This window comes from Manacus vitellinus, unplaced genomic scaffold (genome assembly GCF_001715985.3).
Source record: "Manacus vitellinus isolate BGI_N305 unplaced genomic scaffold, ASM171598v3 scaffold_18_pilon, whole genome shotgun sequence".
Classification (NCBI taxonomy): Eukaryota; Metazoa; Chordata; class Aves; order Passeriformes; family Pipridae; genus Manacus; species Manacus vitellinus.
In genome coordinates this window covers 2,942,822-2,960,218 of record NW_021939324.1, presented here as the reverse complement: position 1 = coordinate 2,960,218, position 17,397 = coordinate 2,942,822, and the positions used below count along the sequence as shown (strand labels likewise).

General features: G+C 36.5%; 1 protein-coding gene across 7 annotated transcripts in view; it reads right to left on the bottom strand.

Annotated features, from left to right (window-relative positions):
- NFIB (nuclear factor I B) overlaps positions 1-17,397 on the bottom strand; it is a 169,248-nt gene that overhangs the window by 28,678 nt on the left and 123,173 nt on the right. For 3 of the 7 annotated variants that reach the window (XM_008921623.3, XM_018070282.2, XM_018070281.1), the window contains exons 7-9: positions 14,051-14,182; positions 11,531-11,715; positions 919-1,084 (exon numbers count right to left, since the gene is read on the bottom strand). In XM_008921623.3, coding sequence (XP_008919871.1) covers positions 919-1,084; positions 11,531-11,715; positions 14,051-14,182 — 483 coding nt within the window. The remainder of the gene's footprint in view (positions 1-918; positions 1,085-11,530; positions 11,716-14,050; positions 14,183-17,397) is intronic. The other 4 variants (XM_008921624.3, XM_018070283.2, XM_008921625.3 and 1 more) reach the window with 2 other exon arrangements.

Genomic DNA, 17,397 nt, shown 5'->3' with positions numbered 1-17,397 from the left:
AACAGACCCTAAAGAGTCTATTTTTAGACTAGTAAATTTTTTTCCAAAGTGTATATGGAAGCGTCTAAAAATCTTCACCACTCTGATAAACAACGGCACCACTGGCCATCTCAAGTCCCAGTAAAAATTCAAATACAACAGAAATGCAGAACATAGTAAAAATGCAACATTTTGCACAACTAAACATGAGTATCTGGAAGAGATTAGCCTAGATATGGTAACACCTTTGCTCCTATTTCCAAAAGCGCAATTCCATTGAAGATAATAGGATAAATAACATGGTCCTATATGTAATAAAGAGCTTAAAATATTGAAGATGAAGTTTGTTATTTTGTATTAAGAAAACCCCACCAAAAAAACAACAACCACAAACAGTGGGTCTACCATCCTTTGCAGCAATGAGAAGAAATTTTCTTTTGCCACAGCAGTTGTTTCTGGTAAAAATGACACAACCTATATTAACATGCAATTGTCATAGCTCGGATTCACTATGTGTTGCAAACAGGCTTGATTTCTGTAGGAAAGTTCATTGAGAAGCAAATTATCCAATCTCTGTTTGTAATTCCATCTGTGGGTCATTGTAAAACCTGGTTGTCTTGGTGTGCTTCTCAGTGTCTTAACAATGTCCGCCTCAGATGAACAAACACATTTTCTTTTCCTTGAACAGTGGTCAAATATGCAGGCTTTTCCCTTTCATTTTAGTTGTCATGTCACAAACTTTGGTTCATGTAACATGATCCACTCACTGGCTGAAATTTGCAGAGGAAAAGCTTTGCAGTCAGATCACATTTGCTCTCCATGTAAAATGATGAGCACCCACTTGGTCAAATAGTAGGAAAAGGCGCCTTTTTCTGGCCTCAATTTGAAATCATATCGAATCTTCGATGGACATTTTTTGTTTCCTAAAGAAATACTTACTGGTTGCTGTAGGTGAAGATGCCTCACCTTCAGTGGATGTAGTGATGGGTTTAGTATCTGTCATGGTCAGGGTCACAGGTCGCACCGCACTGTGATGGGGAGAGGGTGCCAAAACTGGAGTAAAATGGCCAGGCACTTTCCCTACTACTTGACCACTGCTGTTAGGCTACAAAACAAAACCAAAAGAATGCCTTGTGAAACATATACATTGCATTTAAGGAACCTACCTATCTTAGGGTTTTCCAAAATGCCCATGGTTGTAGTACCTGCATTTTGGAATGTGCTGTTATAGCATTGCCATGAATTTCTAGGAGATATTTGTCATCAGGCAGGTCTCTTCTCTCATAGGTAGTACATGCTTGAGTGGCAGTACTTTTTGGTAAGCTTTCTTTCTGTTTGGGTGCAACATGTGTCAGATAGTTTCAAAATATATTTGCTGTTCATGCAGTGTCTGTGAACAAAAATCCTATCATAGCAGGAGTAAACTGACCAGGCAGAGGCCGTAATGTATGAAGTATTAAGAGCAAATGACTGATGTGAAACCTCTGTTTTCACATGCCATACTACTCTGGCTTGGAGGATAATCAAGACTTGACCACAGCTGTCCAGAGAGATTACTCATACTGGAAGGCTAACTAATAATTCACATGCTTGGGAATTTGGATTTGGATACAATGCACTATAACGCACACATCATAACATCTGGCCAAAAGCCACTTACCAAAAACACAGAAGTGTTTCATAACGGGAACTTTGCAAGTCAAGAGCATAATAAGTAAGAACGCTTCTTCCATAGATACAAGAGGCAGTCTGTGTATGGCCTTATGGTGCAGGTCATAAGGTATTATGCTACTTTATATGTATAGGCATATGTGAAATTGGCAAAGTTGACTGGTAAATGTATATGTTTATCCAGTGCTTAAACACGCCTTAAACATTCTCTATGACTGCAAATACTCCAAAGGTAAATAACTTGCAATAAAATCAACTAGTAGTAAATAGTTTTTTCAATGGTAACTGATAACTTCTGTCTTAAACTGATTGTGTACTATACGAGTCATAAGTATTTTAAAAAAAGCCATACAAATTATGAAATACTGGAAATCTTTTTATCAGAAGGATCTTGTCATATTTAAGATAACTTAAAGACATGGACTGATAAAAGACCCAATTCAACTCATTCAAGGAAAGGTTAAAAGAGGTAAGCATGATTTTGCTAATGAAATAATAATCACATTCAGACAATTACTGCAAGTATGTGAGGAGTATAAACACATAGAAGAGGAAGGAATTATTTGGAAAATACAGGAAATACATACTCGGGGTAATGGAATGAAATCGAGAAGGAGGAAATTTAAAACTAATAGCAGGAGAAACGTCCTGGCAGTATGATCTACTAGACTTTGCAAATGCACCCAAGGGAGAGTCGGAGAGTCTTGTTTAGGACACCTAAAACTAAGCAGCAAACACTAGAAAATATAAGTGCAAATGGAACCAATCTGGTGTCCGCAGGAACATTGAGCAGTTAGCAGACTATTTCCCTCCCTAAAATCGCAAGCCTTACAATGAAAAATAAGAGTAAAAATGCACATTAAGTGGCCAACAACCTATCCCTCTAAATGAGAAAAAGTCACTTCCTAAACATAACTCTTGTCAGTAAGATCTGCTTGCTATGTTGGAATGAATTTTCACTATGCTTCTAGGAATTCTACTGCAGAGGCAAGCCCTCTCTCCTGTCCTGGTAGCCCAGCTGTCCACACAGCCTGCTGGAGGGAATACCACGTCTCAGTTGCATCTGGTAGCTCCTAGGTGGAATCACTGACCCGCGGCCACAGAGCTACCTTAGGAGCCTTATCTTATGTGGTGTGCTAACATCACAAAAACAGTTGAGAATTCCTTACAAAATCATCAATTTTTATTAAAACCTAAGAAAGCAGATTTCACGGAGCATGTATGGATTGAAAAAGGCAGTATCGTCAGCTTAAAAAAGCAGCTGTCTCTAAAGACAGGCTTGAATAAATGAGAATAAATTAGAAGGACAGAGCAGGAGCCCAGGATGATTACAGCATTATATTGTCCCATAGTGATCCCAGTCAACAGGAATCCAGTGGCTCACATGGAGTCCAGCTTAGGCTTTATTTATATTGCCCAAATGAGCAGACTCTTTCCTTGTTCATTGTTAAGACAAAGATTATATTTATATCTCATTCTCTTGTAAACCATGTTTTCCCCTGTGCAATACACAACAGCAGTGCAATACACAACAGCAGTGCAATACATCACATGCTTCATCCAAATAGAGGGTGAAATCCTGTCCTTGTTGACAACCATGGAGTTGTCACTAGTGATTTTAGCAAATGCAGTTTGTGACTCCCCGCACACATTTCTTTTCTTTTTTTGTTTTCCCCAATTTCTTCTTAAATGGTAGGTATGTCTCACATATGAAACTGAGTGCAGATGCAATCCAATGAAACTGATATCTACTAGACACAAAAATAAAACCTCTAAAGTAAGAAAATGTTACTTTGGTAAGTTTAATTCTCATGGTTCCAAGATTTCAGATTCTGCATATTAGATTTCAAATGCAACATCAATCCAGTTATCTATCTCTTAAAAATGTTATTGCATATTGTCACATTTCCCCAAATATATTCTGACTGTCATATATGATTTATTCTGTTTTTATTTTTGTAATCTCTAATGGCTATTATTCTCCTTTTTCCAGTACTTTACCTGTGTTTTCACATTTATAACAGAATAGTCGTTTTAAATTTTTGCAATAATGTCTAATAGTGTATATTGTTCAGGTATTGCACAGCAAAAAGGATAACACAAGAAAGGATAAGTTCATACTATGTCTAAAAACCTAACTTCTTCTCTCATACTGAAAGTTTCCTGTATTTAAATTTAACTAACCAGAGCTGTAGCTAAGCACATACCTAGTGGAACTTTTATAAATATAATTCTTCTTCATAGAAAATGGTGCATATGAAATTCTCTTAAAACATCACTGTTTTTCCTAAGTATTCTGCATTTGAAAGTAAGTTTATGAAAAGAACTCTGATGCTCTCCCAAATTCTGTTACAGGAATGTCACTCATAAGAAGCCTTCACGAAACATCCATACTTGCCTTTCTTACAGTGAACAACAGTGTAGAGTTAACCAAGCTGATATTTAAGTTATCATAATTAGTTTGCAGCTTAAGATCATGAAAGTAGTCCTAATAAGCAGATCACATAATTGTCTCAGAGTCATTGCTTTGGCCTGTCTTCAGAATTGATGCTGATACTGCTGCATCGGTTTATTTTCAATTCACACTTCTATGATTATCTTTGGAAACACAAAACTAAAAGCTTTTGAAATAAAGGTCTAGATCCTGGGCTGTGGTAGTTGATAGCAGCAGAAGCTCATGAACATTGACTCTCTCGGATGTCTCAAGTCCTCTGACCTGCTTTAAGTTTTTAGTCTATTTGGACAGTATCTGCGTGAATTACAAGTACAAATATTTACAGCACATCATTTAATACAAATTAATTTTGTCCTTAGATCAAATAAGTTCTAAGTTCTAGTTCCAGATTTCCCTGAAGAGATTCTTACAGACAACTGCATTACAGGTGAAAAATCAACTGTTACTATCAAATAGGGCCTCAATATGTCTTTGTGATGGATTCACAGAGAGATGATGCCTGAGGCATAAACCTCCAGCAAATTCCATGAAGGCAGCTGTGTTAGGTAAACAAGATGTGCATTTGAAAATTGGAGAGGAAAAGAAGCAAACACAATGAAGGTCTGGCAAATTTAACCCTGATTTATGCAGTTATACATTTTTCTACTGTTGGATTAGAGGCTAAATTTATTTTTAGATGTGTTATATTTTCCAGCTTTTTAATTCCACACTATCTTGAATTGCCACAGTTTAATTCATTCATGTGCCCAAAGCCACAGATGAGTTGTATTTGTTGTCGTAGTTGTAACATAACTCAGAATATCAGACTGTTCCTATCTGATGGTGTGCATTGTACGCACTTTCAGTCAATCCTCAGGTCTAAGGATATATATTCTGTTTAAATATATGCCCAAATATCAGCACATTTACCCTTACATATTCAGTTACATTTCAGGACAGTGTTTTGTCATATAGATCACTATTTCTAGTGTTACAAAAGTCTTTCTAATGCCATAGTGAAATATCAACCACTAACATCTACAGATGAGATATCCAAACATAACAGAAATTTGACATACCTATTAAACAACTCACATAAAGTATTTATTACTCAAAATTTCAAATATATTTGATGTCTAAATCTGCACATTTTTTTAACAAAATAATTGTAATTATAATTTCAAAATCCAAATAAAATAAATCAAATTTTCCTTTGAATCTTAAATACATAGCATCTTCAAATAAATAATTAAGAAAGGCCAGAAATCATCTTAATCTGTGCATGTCCTAGATATATATTATATACCATCTAATTACTACACTTGAAGAATAATATATTTGCAACTCAAAACACAGGTTTTTAATAGAAATTCTGTGTTTCACAAGAAGGTTACCTTATTATAACCAGGTGATCAACTGGATGCAGTGTATTTAGAAATAATGTCACACATTTCCTCTCAACAATTCCACTCACTTGTAATGACAAAGTTCAGATGCTATGCTGGACAGTATCACTACAAAACCCTATAACAGTGTAGTTTTGAGACCACTGATTGAATTAATTTTGTTGATGAAGTTATAGAAAATCCAGTCCATTTTGGTCCCCTGCTCACATAACAAGTATCTTACTTTCACATTTGTCTACTAGACACATGTGTAAACCTGGAGATCATAGTTCATAGATCATAGTATGAGATCATCATAAGTTCTGTCTGTGAGCCCATGTCCTTGTGCTCTGTGGTATCCACAGAGGGTGACTGATGTTTCAGAAAATCTACAAGTAAAAGAAACTAGAAGTAGTAACTTTCATTTTTCTAACTCTCCTCCTCTCCCTTTTGCCTAGGGCACCCTAATGCTAAATCACCTGCAAAAATCCAATGCCCATGTTATTATTCCAACAGAGACAGCTCACTGGTACAGCAGGCAGTTTCATGTGTGGAATTCATATACACAAGTTACCTATCTGAGTAATAATAATAATAATAATGCCTTTGAGACTCTGCTAAACATAAGGGAATGGCATTATTAGAGTACCACCAGTGAGACTGTAGAAGGTATTTTAGGGCAGTCGCCCTCAGGTTGAACCTAGTGGGTAACAGAAAGCATTTGGTTAAAATGAAGCAAGACTATACAGATTTCCTTTCTGCTACTGAACACTATGATAGCAACAGAAATGTACTTTGCCTTTTTATAGTGCCCCTTACCACTTTTCATAAGGATGAATCTCCCTAGTTTCTGTACCAGGAATCTGAATAACTCATTGCAACAGCACATCTTACACAGACCTCTCTCTGAGATGCCACACAAAAGCTTCATCCGGTGTGACATGCAGCTACCTGTCTACTTGAGGAATTAGCTTTAGAAAAAAACATGTTGTTGCCAGTTCTTGGCTGACAACATCCCTTCTGTACTACTTTCTATAAGAAATCAAGGTGCTAACTTTGTTCTATAAAGCTCTTAGTCTCATCCATTTGAGAAAACCTTGATGAAACGCTGCTGAAACTGACAGCAACCACACAGTTTCGGCAATCCAGGTTCAGACATGGATGCCATAAGATATTCTAGAGTCCTCCATCTTGAAGCACAATTTTACAGAGCTCATAAAAACCTGGGTTATTTGTCAAGAGGTAGAGCACAAGGAAATAACCAACTTTCCTCATAATTTGCCTTAACAACAGGGTAAGTTTGTGTGACAGAAGCATGGGAAAGGAAATCCCTTTGTAGATAAATGTTCAAAAGATATCTTTATGTTACATGCTATTTCATGCACTCTGGAGACTTATACCCATGCATTTAGTGCAGACTACACAAAGTAATCAGTTACAATTGCAATTAATCTTAAAATGCCTTGCTGATAGATAGCACTAAGATAGGACTCTTTTGCTCTCTGCCGTCAAATCACAATTAAAAACTGCACATTGCTTTCCTTAATCTTCAATAATTTCTTAAAAATTACAAGAAAGGATTTGCCCAAGAAGCTGGAAATTATTAAATGTCAACAAATAAAGGTGCTAGCTATACCAAAGAAACCACATGCACACAACATTGCTTTTCTTGGCTTATTCTGCTAGTACTTTCCCAAGAACAAACAGGAAACCCTTTGACCAGCCCAAACAGAGCCTCATAAGATTCCCTTCTCAATGCTAAATGACTGTAGTTATTGTATTGAAGAATGACAAAGCATCTGCCTGATGTTCTTGAAGAGTGTGCATGTCTGTCATTGAATAGAAACTTGAATATCCCAATCAATTATGAGAGGAAAATAAGTGGCTTCCAGATAAATAAGTCTTCTCAAGCACTTCAGATATTTCTATCATCATAAAAAGATAAAACCAACAAAAAAATAAAGCTGCAAACTAGACCACATTGCAACAAAGTACGTTTTATCAGGCTCACGAATTTTAGTCAACATACAGTTAGCAGTTCACTCAGACACCACATATGTAAGGCATTTATTGTAAGAGAAAAAGGGTCCAATATTTAACTCCTCCAAACTGGAGTCAATTTTTGCCATATCACTGAAAACTGCATATGTCATCAAAAATATCACAATATTTGATCTAAGGTTACATGTAGATTTTGCCCTTCAAATCCATACTCAAACATCTTGAAAGATTTTCTACTTCTGTTTGCTTGGTTCAGTCAGAAAAAAAATTCTCACTGATTGAAGGATATTCCTCAGAGGAATTCACCTCAGCTGTTTGCTTTACCATTGTTTCCTTCATCACACTTGCTGATCCTTCTTCTGTGATTCACCACACCTTAACCAGGAAATTTTTCTATTTAATTCAACAGTGCACTAAGTTTGGAACTTTTGGGTTTGTTTTCAGCCACACAAGTGGTGGTGTACTTGATTTGTTCAGGGTCATTAGAAGCCTGACTTTGATACTATAAAGTGGTTCATATGCTCTTGAGTATTAATACATTTCAAGTGTGCACAGTGCATATTTATGTGCGTGTGTGCATGCACACATTACGCAGACACAGAGGTAATATTTTCTAGGATTAAAAGATTCACCCATCTAGAATGATTCAAAAAGGTAACACGTGCTTGAAATTTGTGGTAGATTTGAAAACCTCAACACACTGTAGATGGATAAACACCGTAGGCGGATTAGACACATATCAATAAATTAGTTTTTGATGAAACTTACAGTAACTAGTACCAGTTGGAGATATCCGCACCCCATCATAATACAGATACACACTCACACATACAGTCTTAACTAGTAACATGAATGCCTAGTTAAGAAGAAAAGCTTTGAAATAAGTATAATAAAAAGGGCTCAGCTGAAATTCTTAGTGGAAAGTGCAGCAGTTCTCATAACCTTGAGAACTTTTCAGACTACTAGTTGAAGACAAGTCCAGCTCTATAGCTAACAAGGTTCATTTCTGTTCAGTACATTTGTTTGTTTATTCTCCAGATTGAGCAGGCGATAAAAAGCAGATATTCATGAAACCGACAGCCACAGCTCTCTTTTGTTTAGAATCATCCATTGTTGAATCATTTTTCACTGCAGCCAAAGGGCCTGTTTGAACTTCCTGACTGTTCATCACACATAATTTAGAGTATTTGACATTATGTCAAGAAAATTGCCCACTGCTTCCCACCATGGAAACCTATGGGAGCTCTATATCTTTAAACTAATTTTACTTAAAGTATTCCATTGAATAGCCTGACTGCCTCACTATAATCAGTGCAGCAGGAATGTAATTAATCTCAAAATTGCTGTGGGGATACAAGGCATCTCAGTTGCCTGTCGTAACAATCTAAATTAGCGTATTACTGAAAGATGTTGGGGAGGAACAGTTCATTTTAGGTAAATGCTGTCAGGGTATCCATCCTTTCTATTTCTACAGATGAAATTAAAATGATCATCAGAGTTCTCCTTTTGAAATCCAAATGAGTATGTTTTGAGGTGGGAAAGTATAATTAAATTTGATGTATTCCTACATTATTACTAAATTTGACCTGTATTCCTACAGATGCAGTTTTGAATTTTATAATAATTAAATTTGTCTAAACAAAAATTCATGTTTTATTTAGAAAAGAAAAACTGGTTTGGCTCAAAGCATGCCATTGTATCAGAACAATTCCCTTTTGTCACTGAAACTTCACAGATGGTTGCTTCTTTTCCTAAGCAAAAAATTAATCCTGCTGTTTTTACTCTTTGCACAGTCAAACTTCAAGTGTTCTCTTTAGGGATATTTTGACTAGGCATGCAACTACTCCAATGTACAGCAAATATCAGAGGTGAACTCTAAAGAATTAAATTTTAAAAATATTCTACTAATAATTGTGATTAATGATAATAAAATTTTGTGAATAGCTGATGCAGATGCCTGAAATTGCATACTTGTTCCTTCTTCTCAGGAACTAAATCAAACATCAAATGAAATTAAAAACATTGCCCTAATATAAAGGCTATGAAAGCTGATGAAAGTGTTAAATTTACACCAGTTAGGCCTGTTATTCCCTACGATACCAGGATACAAGCACATGAAGTGTTTTCAGATTGTTAATACTCTGAAAAAAATCAGCAGGGTAAAATTTTATCTTTTAAGGTCTAAAGATTATTCTTTCAACCAGAGGTAAGAAAAGAGAGTTGGGCAAAAAATTGAAGGTGTAACTCCTGCTAAGTTAATATACTCCCTGATGTTAAAATCATAAGACAGCACATTTTTCAACTGTCTGAAAGAAAGTAAGATGCTTCATTTATATGTTGGGGTTTTTTTCAGTAATGATCCAAAGCAGAACATGAAACAATCCAGAGAGATTATCACCTAATCTGCTCTTTTAACATATATAAAAAATCAAAATGTAAGTAAAACAAGCACTGAATAATTAAAGAAATGCATAACAGTAAGGGCCTGATTTAATTTGCATAATTTTTCCCCTAATAGTGCCTAATTAAGACATCAGTTTAAAAAAAAAAATCCAACAGAACTCTGAGATTTTCTGCACTGAATTAACGCTAAGGACTTTTAATGGGTGTCTTAATTAGACTTTGTTATTCATGGAAATTTTACACAAATTAAAATCAGGTCCTGCATGCAACATTCCCAGCTGAGTCTCAGAAAAAGCGCTATATGGGACTGAAAGACTTTTAATCCACGTGCAATTTGTATTCTAAAATCGACATACTTCATGATCACTTTTTGGTTTAATTTGCATTAATATTGTAACTAACAAAAATCACATAGTTAGGATTTCTCTGTTCAAAGAAAATTTTAGTTTTTTGGACCCACTGTTTTTTTGTTGGTTGTTTTTTTTTTCAACTAAACATATAGAAAGTCATGCAGCTGGACCAGGGAATTAGCCCATGGGGACAATAGCCACCACGACCTTCTGCACAGCTCAAAGGGTCTGTATCTCTTATTCAACATAGGAAGTTTGATTCAGTCTCAAGTTCTATTGCTGTTGTGTCCAAAATGAATGCTGAAAGGCCTGTCATTATTGATGAAAAACAAAACAAATGAAGCAAACAAACAAAGCCCAAAACAAAATGCTGTCATAGCAACCCCTTCATCCTTGATAAGACAGTCCTTCCAAAGGAAACCAACTCTTAGGAGCAGAAAAACCTGACCATTGTCTCTTCAGTTTACATTCCCAAGGCTCTTCCAAAAAACATGCTAAAGCACAAGCAACAGGGCTCCATAAGAGCCTTTCAGGCAAGGCATCGAAAATAAATAACACTCTGAGCAGCAAAGATTACATTACACTGACATTGGAAATATTCCAGGTATTGACAGACCAAGTCTCAACTGCAGTTTATCCTATAGTGCAGATCACATGCTAACGCTGCGTGCTGGTGCTGTCATGGAAAGCAGTTCTGCACACAATCCTTCACAAATTACTTCACTAATGAAAAACATGTTAATTTTCTATATCAGACACAAGTCTGAATAACTGAAGCTGCCAGCAACGCATCTGCTACTGCATGTTTTCTACAAAAGGAAGGAAAAAAGAATTTGTGGGTCAGTGCTGTGCTCACTCCAAAGAAATTTCACGTGCCTATGGAACCAGGCTAGCATTACCTTGGCAGAGCTGATTTTCATTGCCAGCTTATAAAATACACCATGATATGTGTGTGCTTGGACATATGTATGTTTCAGCGCACTCCTTGCTGCATCCTGCAGGAACTTTGCCTCTGGTGGCCCTGCATGAACACAGGCACCAAGCCTGCAGGAGGGGTGCAAGACCAGGACTGCTCTGTTACTGCTGCCAGGTTGTTCAGTCAATTAACTATTTTTCTTATGCTTGACAGAGCAAGTGGATATGATTACCCTGTACCCTTTATTCAACCATGATGAACAGAAAAAGCTGTATCGCTCATATATCATCTTCCAGATTTCTCTGAGACCAGAAATGGAGAGATACCAGCCTAGATGCCCTGGAATTCCACACAGGATTTGTTTTGGAGAGTTCGCCTCTTGTTACAGTACCTGGCTAGTCTGCGGGCTGGACGGGTCGTAAGAAGGTACATAATTCTTCAGAGTATCCTGAGGATTCAGGTGGGGAGGATATCTGATCGTTGGATGAGAGAAGTAGCTAGATGGGGCAGGAGGGAGAATAGCTTGTGCTGGAAATGGCAATGGTGAAGGTGGAGGTGGAGTTCTAGTTGAGATGACTGGAGAAGATAAAATAAAATTAAAATTACTTCGCATCTTGTTTCTTCTAAAATTCTTCACCTCTGTGTCACAGCAAGAAAAATAAAAAGTCAGTTATAAATCAATACACTGCACTCCTGCTTCATGGCATTTTTATAAAAAATCATACAATTCCTCCCCTTATATCCTCCCAGGAAATGGAAAGTGCAACTGTTTCAAATTTGTAAATACTGTATCTTGTTTTGGGTTTATGAGTTATGCCATCATATTTTTTCCCTTTTTTTTTCTTTAAATAGTTATGGTTCTTCAGCATGAAAAGGCATTTCAATTGCACAGTTTTATCATCTGGAGCCCAAATAAAGAAATCAAATACTTGCTTAATATATAAACCCCACACTTTTATTCAAAGCACTCCAACACTGAGGAAAGTAACCAAGCCCCAAAAAACAGTTAGTGATTCCACACTGTATTGCACTCTATCTGCCTCATCTGAGGACGGGGGAAAATATCTACTTAGCAATATTGCTACGAATATTTGCTGACCTTTATGAAAAACCTAATGAACATCCAACTTCAGATCCTGGAAACCAATCCATCTAATAAAATTATCTCTGACAAACAAAAAAGTATCTACACTTTTTTTTTTTCTTTGTATGCTCTTTCTTTCCATCCCCTACAAACATATACTTCTCCAGCTATAAAGTGTGTGCAGTGTCTAAACAACTGGCATTGTTTTCATAGTGAAAGGAATGTACAGCACGTCTTTCTGCCGCCCAGTTGTTGGTCTAGAAGTGAACTGCACAAGAACACAGTTTCCACCCTTACTACACACCAAGAGAGCATCTACTTGGTGTATTAAAAAAGAGGTACTAAGTTCAATAGAAGTGGAGAAAAGACGTTTTCATTTTCATCAGCAGAAAAGTGCAAAATCGCGTCTGTATAAGCAAGGTTTTTTATAAACTGCTCATGGTTCTTTACTGTATCAACACAAGGTGCTTTTCTGGACCACCTTTCACATCTCTGGTTTTTTCAGCTTAATTTTTAAAGCTGAAATAGCTGGTTTTTGGGTGCTGCTCACTGACATAATAGAACAGCCTACAAAAATAAAAATAAGTTTACTATCAAGTAAATAGCTCACCTGCAAATTAGGTTATGACTCAAGTATGTATATTTGAAAATTATACTCTAAAGTAAATATAAAGATATACACATAAGTATAGGATCAAAAATAATTTCTTTGGGGCAGACTCATTTTAAACATAGCCCCACCAAATTCAGTGTAAATATAAAATCCTATTTACTGCTCTGGCATGTCGCAGCTGTGCAAAACAAACACAAATGTGCAGAAATCTATACCTTCCATTTCCCCCATCATCTCTGACGTGCTTGAGTATTTGCTGGTAGTGGAAACCTTACAGGGACCAGAATGAGCACAGGCCCATTTTCATAAAACAAAATAAGTGGACATTAAGGGGAAAATAGTCTTTATACGTTAATTGAATGATGGGAACTAGAAATCATGGAGAAATCATAAAACAGAAACTTCTCAAAGTAGAACTGCATGTGAAAGAAAAGAAGAAAGTTTTCAAATCTGTTTTACTCCCCTAGTCATCCAGTTCCACTCAAAAAATTAAACCCTTAATATTCAGTTTATAAAGAGACATGATGAGATGCTGAGGGGACACTTCTGAGGACCACATTCTCAACTGAAAAATCAGGGTCAGTCTCACCTCTAAAGTTAAACAGACCATGATGCTGCAATTTCCCTGTAGTTACTGATAAAGTCTCAAGACAACATGCATTCTGTCATATTACAAGTATACAAGTATCTCCTTCACACTTTAAGTGAAGTTTTACTGTGGACTTACTGTGGATTCCAGAAAACAGGTGTTGAAAAATACTTATCAGGACTCTATGTCTAAGCATTCAAAAGATGCACTGGTATTTATTTCATTGTGTGATAGAGAACATGGTTGTGACTTCTCTCATGTATTAAACAACTGGAAGCCATTGGTATTTATATACAACATAGTCCTAACAACAAAAATAAAAAAGGGATTTAGGTGAAAGGAAGAAATACAGAGAGGGTTTTCCTCTGTCAGTTTCTTCATGCAGTATACAGTTTATTTTATTCACTGGTTAATCCTAAATCCTTTTAAGTAACTTCCAGCAGTCAGATTACCTGAACAGTTTAATGAACACTCCTGCAAGGATATCATAACCTTTTCCATTTTTACTCTCAATCAGTGTTATAAATGGTATTAGGTCTCTAAGAAAGTCTGCAAAAATGCATCACAACCTAATTATAGGAAAGAAGAACAGGGAGGTTTTTTCTTCCTCCTGCATAACCCTCACCACTGTGTGCAACTCCTGGGATTCCTGGGTGGTGATGCTGGGGAAAAGTGCTCAATCTTGGTGATGAATCCTGGGGAGAAGTAGGACTAAACAAAGGCTTTTCAGGTTTCTTCATTGTAGGAGAAGACATATCTGTAACAGAAAAACAACAGAAGGGTGACATTAGCTTAGAAGCCTGTCTCAGGACACATCATTTTGTAAACTGAAGGTATTTCTTTTCACTGTTGGTGCATAAATATCATTTGGTGACCCAACTCCCCTATGACCAATAAACTAATTTTAAACTATTGCTTTCAAACTTGAGAATTATAATAATCCCATAACTGGTTTTTGTCCTGAAAAACAGAAACTACATTCCTTTCATACCAGACAAGTCAAACAGTGAAGAAACTTTGCTAGACACTTCTCAGCTCCCCAGAACATCACCAAATCATCTGTTCCTTCAACAGCCACTTAATTTTATTGCATTTTTTAATGGAACACCTACACTCAGGTGTGTAGGATAACTGCCATACATATGTCAGTTTATGGTTTTCATTATTGTGTTATTTCAAAACTTATCCCTTACCCTTCCCAAAACCATAGTGAAACAATGTAACCTCCCTAAGAACAAAGGATGCTTTTAAATTCTCTATCTCACATTTTCCATATCTGAAGAAAGTCCTTCCCACTTCTTCCTTCCAGTTTCCCTATCAGCAAAAACATCTCTTTAGAGTTAACTATGTGAAGATAACACACTAGCAGGGACAAATGTATGATTTCTACCATGCAAGTTCACTGATATTTCATAGAGCTGTATTCTGAATTACTGTATTCTTTCTAAAAGTTTAAATTAATTAAACAACATTTGTTGGACTTTGCACCAAATTATTTCAAATATTTTTATAGGACACACATCAATACTGCATTTGGGTTCCATTTCAAATCAATGGTACTAACTCACGTTTAAAGAAAACGTAAGTTCTTAAGCACTTTACTGGACAGGAGCCACTTTGCAGCTGATTTTCCTACATGGACCATGTAGCTTTAAATGGATTTTTGATAATTTTAATATCGTACACTGGTACACTGGTACACTGTATTTTACTATTCTGGGACACATGTAATCACCTCAGAAGTCATAGACAGGCCTGCAAAATGTGAATGTCTTATTGAAACCAAATTGGAGCAATACTTTCTGAACTGGATAAACATTAAGAGTGGGTTTTCACCCTAAAAATAATACTTAGAGCAGGACCCATGAAACCGAGGCTCCACTTCTCTGCTCTGTCCCATCCTGCTGCCAAGCCCTGTATAGACACGAGCACCAGACCCCGAGCAGACTCTGGCTGTAAACCTCCATCAATCCCCCTGCAACTCCTGCAGTCCTCTTTGGCCCTGACAACTAAGTCTTGTGATTGCCTGGATACCCTGCAAAGTTCACATCTTCAAGAATGCTGTTGCAAAAGGATTCAGTTCAGCAAAACCTTCAGTAAGAACAAAGAACTGCTTACAACAGAGCAATTCAGAAATCATTCTGTTTTAACAGATGTCGAAGGTTGTTGTTATGATTTTATTATACTGATCAGTTGCAATCTAATGTTCTCAAAAACACTGAGTGCTGACAGAGGCAGTTCTAGTTGTCTTTAAAAATTTGGTAAATCAGTTTTGTTGAGGAAGAAAATGGAGGAATATTTTTAATAGCTCAGCAGGCAAAAAAAGAAAAACTTGCCAAATGTTTACAGTTTTATTGAATATATTCTGCTAAGCTAAGAAATAATTTTTTAAATTGCAACACTGAATTTTCTTAAGTTGAGCTTTGCACAGGTAAACCATGATAGGAATAATCCTGGAATGATTTTCAAACATTTCACTATGTTTGAATTTCTGTTGAAATGATAGCCCTAGCTTCTTCATATTAGGCTCTAGACCCATCAGGGCAAGAAAATTCCCACACTTCCCCAACAGATATGAAGTGTTATAAAAGTCCAGGACAAAATTAACTGGCTGTTGTCTTTGTATTGTGGTTCTGTGTATGCATAATCTGTCTCTGCAGAAATGCTGCAATATTATAATCTGAGAAAAAAGATGAGTGTCTAATAGGTTACAAACACCATCTCTGACTACAACACTGTGGCCATCAGAAATTGTCATAGAATTTATCAGTGACCAAATATTTTGGTGACTCCACCACATATAGTCTATTGCAAAAGAGAGAATGTACAAACAGTTTACTTCAAATTAAAACTACTGCACTTAAGTCTCCCTAATGGGGAAAAAACCCCCAACAAATCAAACCAAACAACCATGGACTGGAACTGGAAAATCTTTTCCTTTTGTAAAGCTCATGTTCAACAACAGAACACATGAAAGAAAGAGCTGCTTATCTCCTGAAGGTCTACATATGTCAGCAGCTCTGATCTCTGGAATTCAACAGAGATTTAGTTTGATTGGGAACTGTTACTTCATTCAAACCACAAAAGTTGTGTTTTTCAAAACCAAAATATTGTAAATGCTCAAAGGAAGTATGCTTTATGAAGTGCAATCTAATCATAATACCCATTAACCTCTCAGTGGCATCACTAATTTGAGAAGAATACACTGAAAAGGTGATTGGTACCTATGATAATCCTAGCATTCACTTTAAAAATGTGTAATTCATGCCCCTACTTTATAGAAATAAGAACTGTAGCTAGCACAAAGAAAACAAAGAATAAATTACAAATCAAACAGTGTACTTCTCATACAGCTGACTCCCTTCTCATCGTGGTAATGTGAGCCTGGAAAATAAAACTCAGTACTGCCATAAAAATACTCGTTACCCACCAAAACAGCAGCTTGTATGCTTGCCCATACACCACCATGGGATACCTTCAGAAGCCTTGTTATACATAGCAAAGCAACTGCAAAGAATAACTGCTGAAGTGCAGGCAGCAACTTCTTTTTAAACCAATGCACTTTGCATTGAGAAGTAATTCAGACAGTCTTTTTCCTCCACAACAGTCACAACTCTCCCCACGTGTCTGGCCATCGTGATGGAGCATTCCTGCTCCTGCCCCTGCCAAGTAATACATAAAGCCAACAGGAGAGACAGAATAACTGTTTGGATAGGTTAGGAAGAAAGGCTGCAGCCATCTCCTCCTTGACCAATAGAGGAAGCTTCAATATTTAAGAGGAAAACATGCAAGATATGTTTCTTTGGAGAGTTGCCAGTTACAAAAACAAAAAAGTGAGGAAAAAAAATTTAAAAATGCAAAGCAGTTTTTCAATGCCTTTATTTTTGCATAAGAAACAGAGTCTTTGAATACAGCACTTTAAATCACAAAATCACAGAATATGCCCAGTTGGAAGGGATGCACTATCCCCAA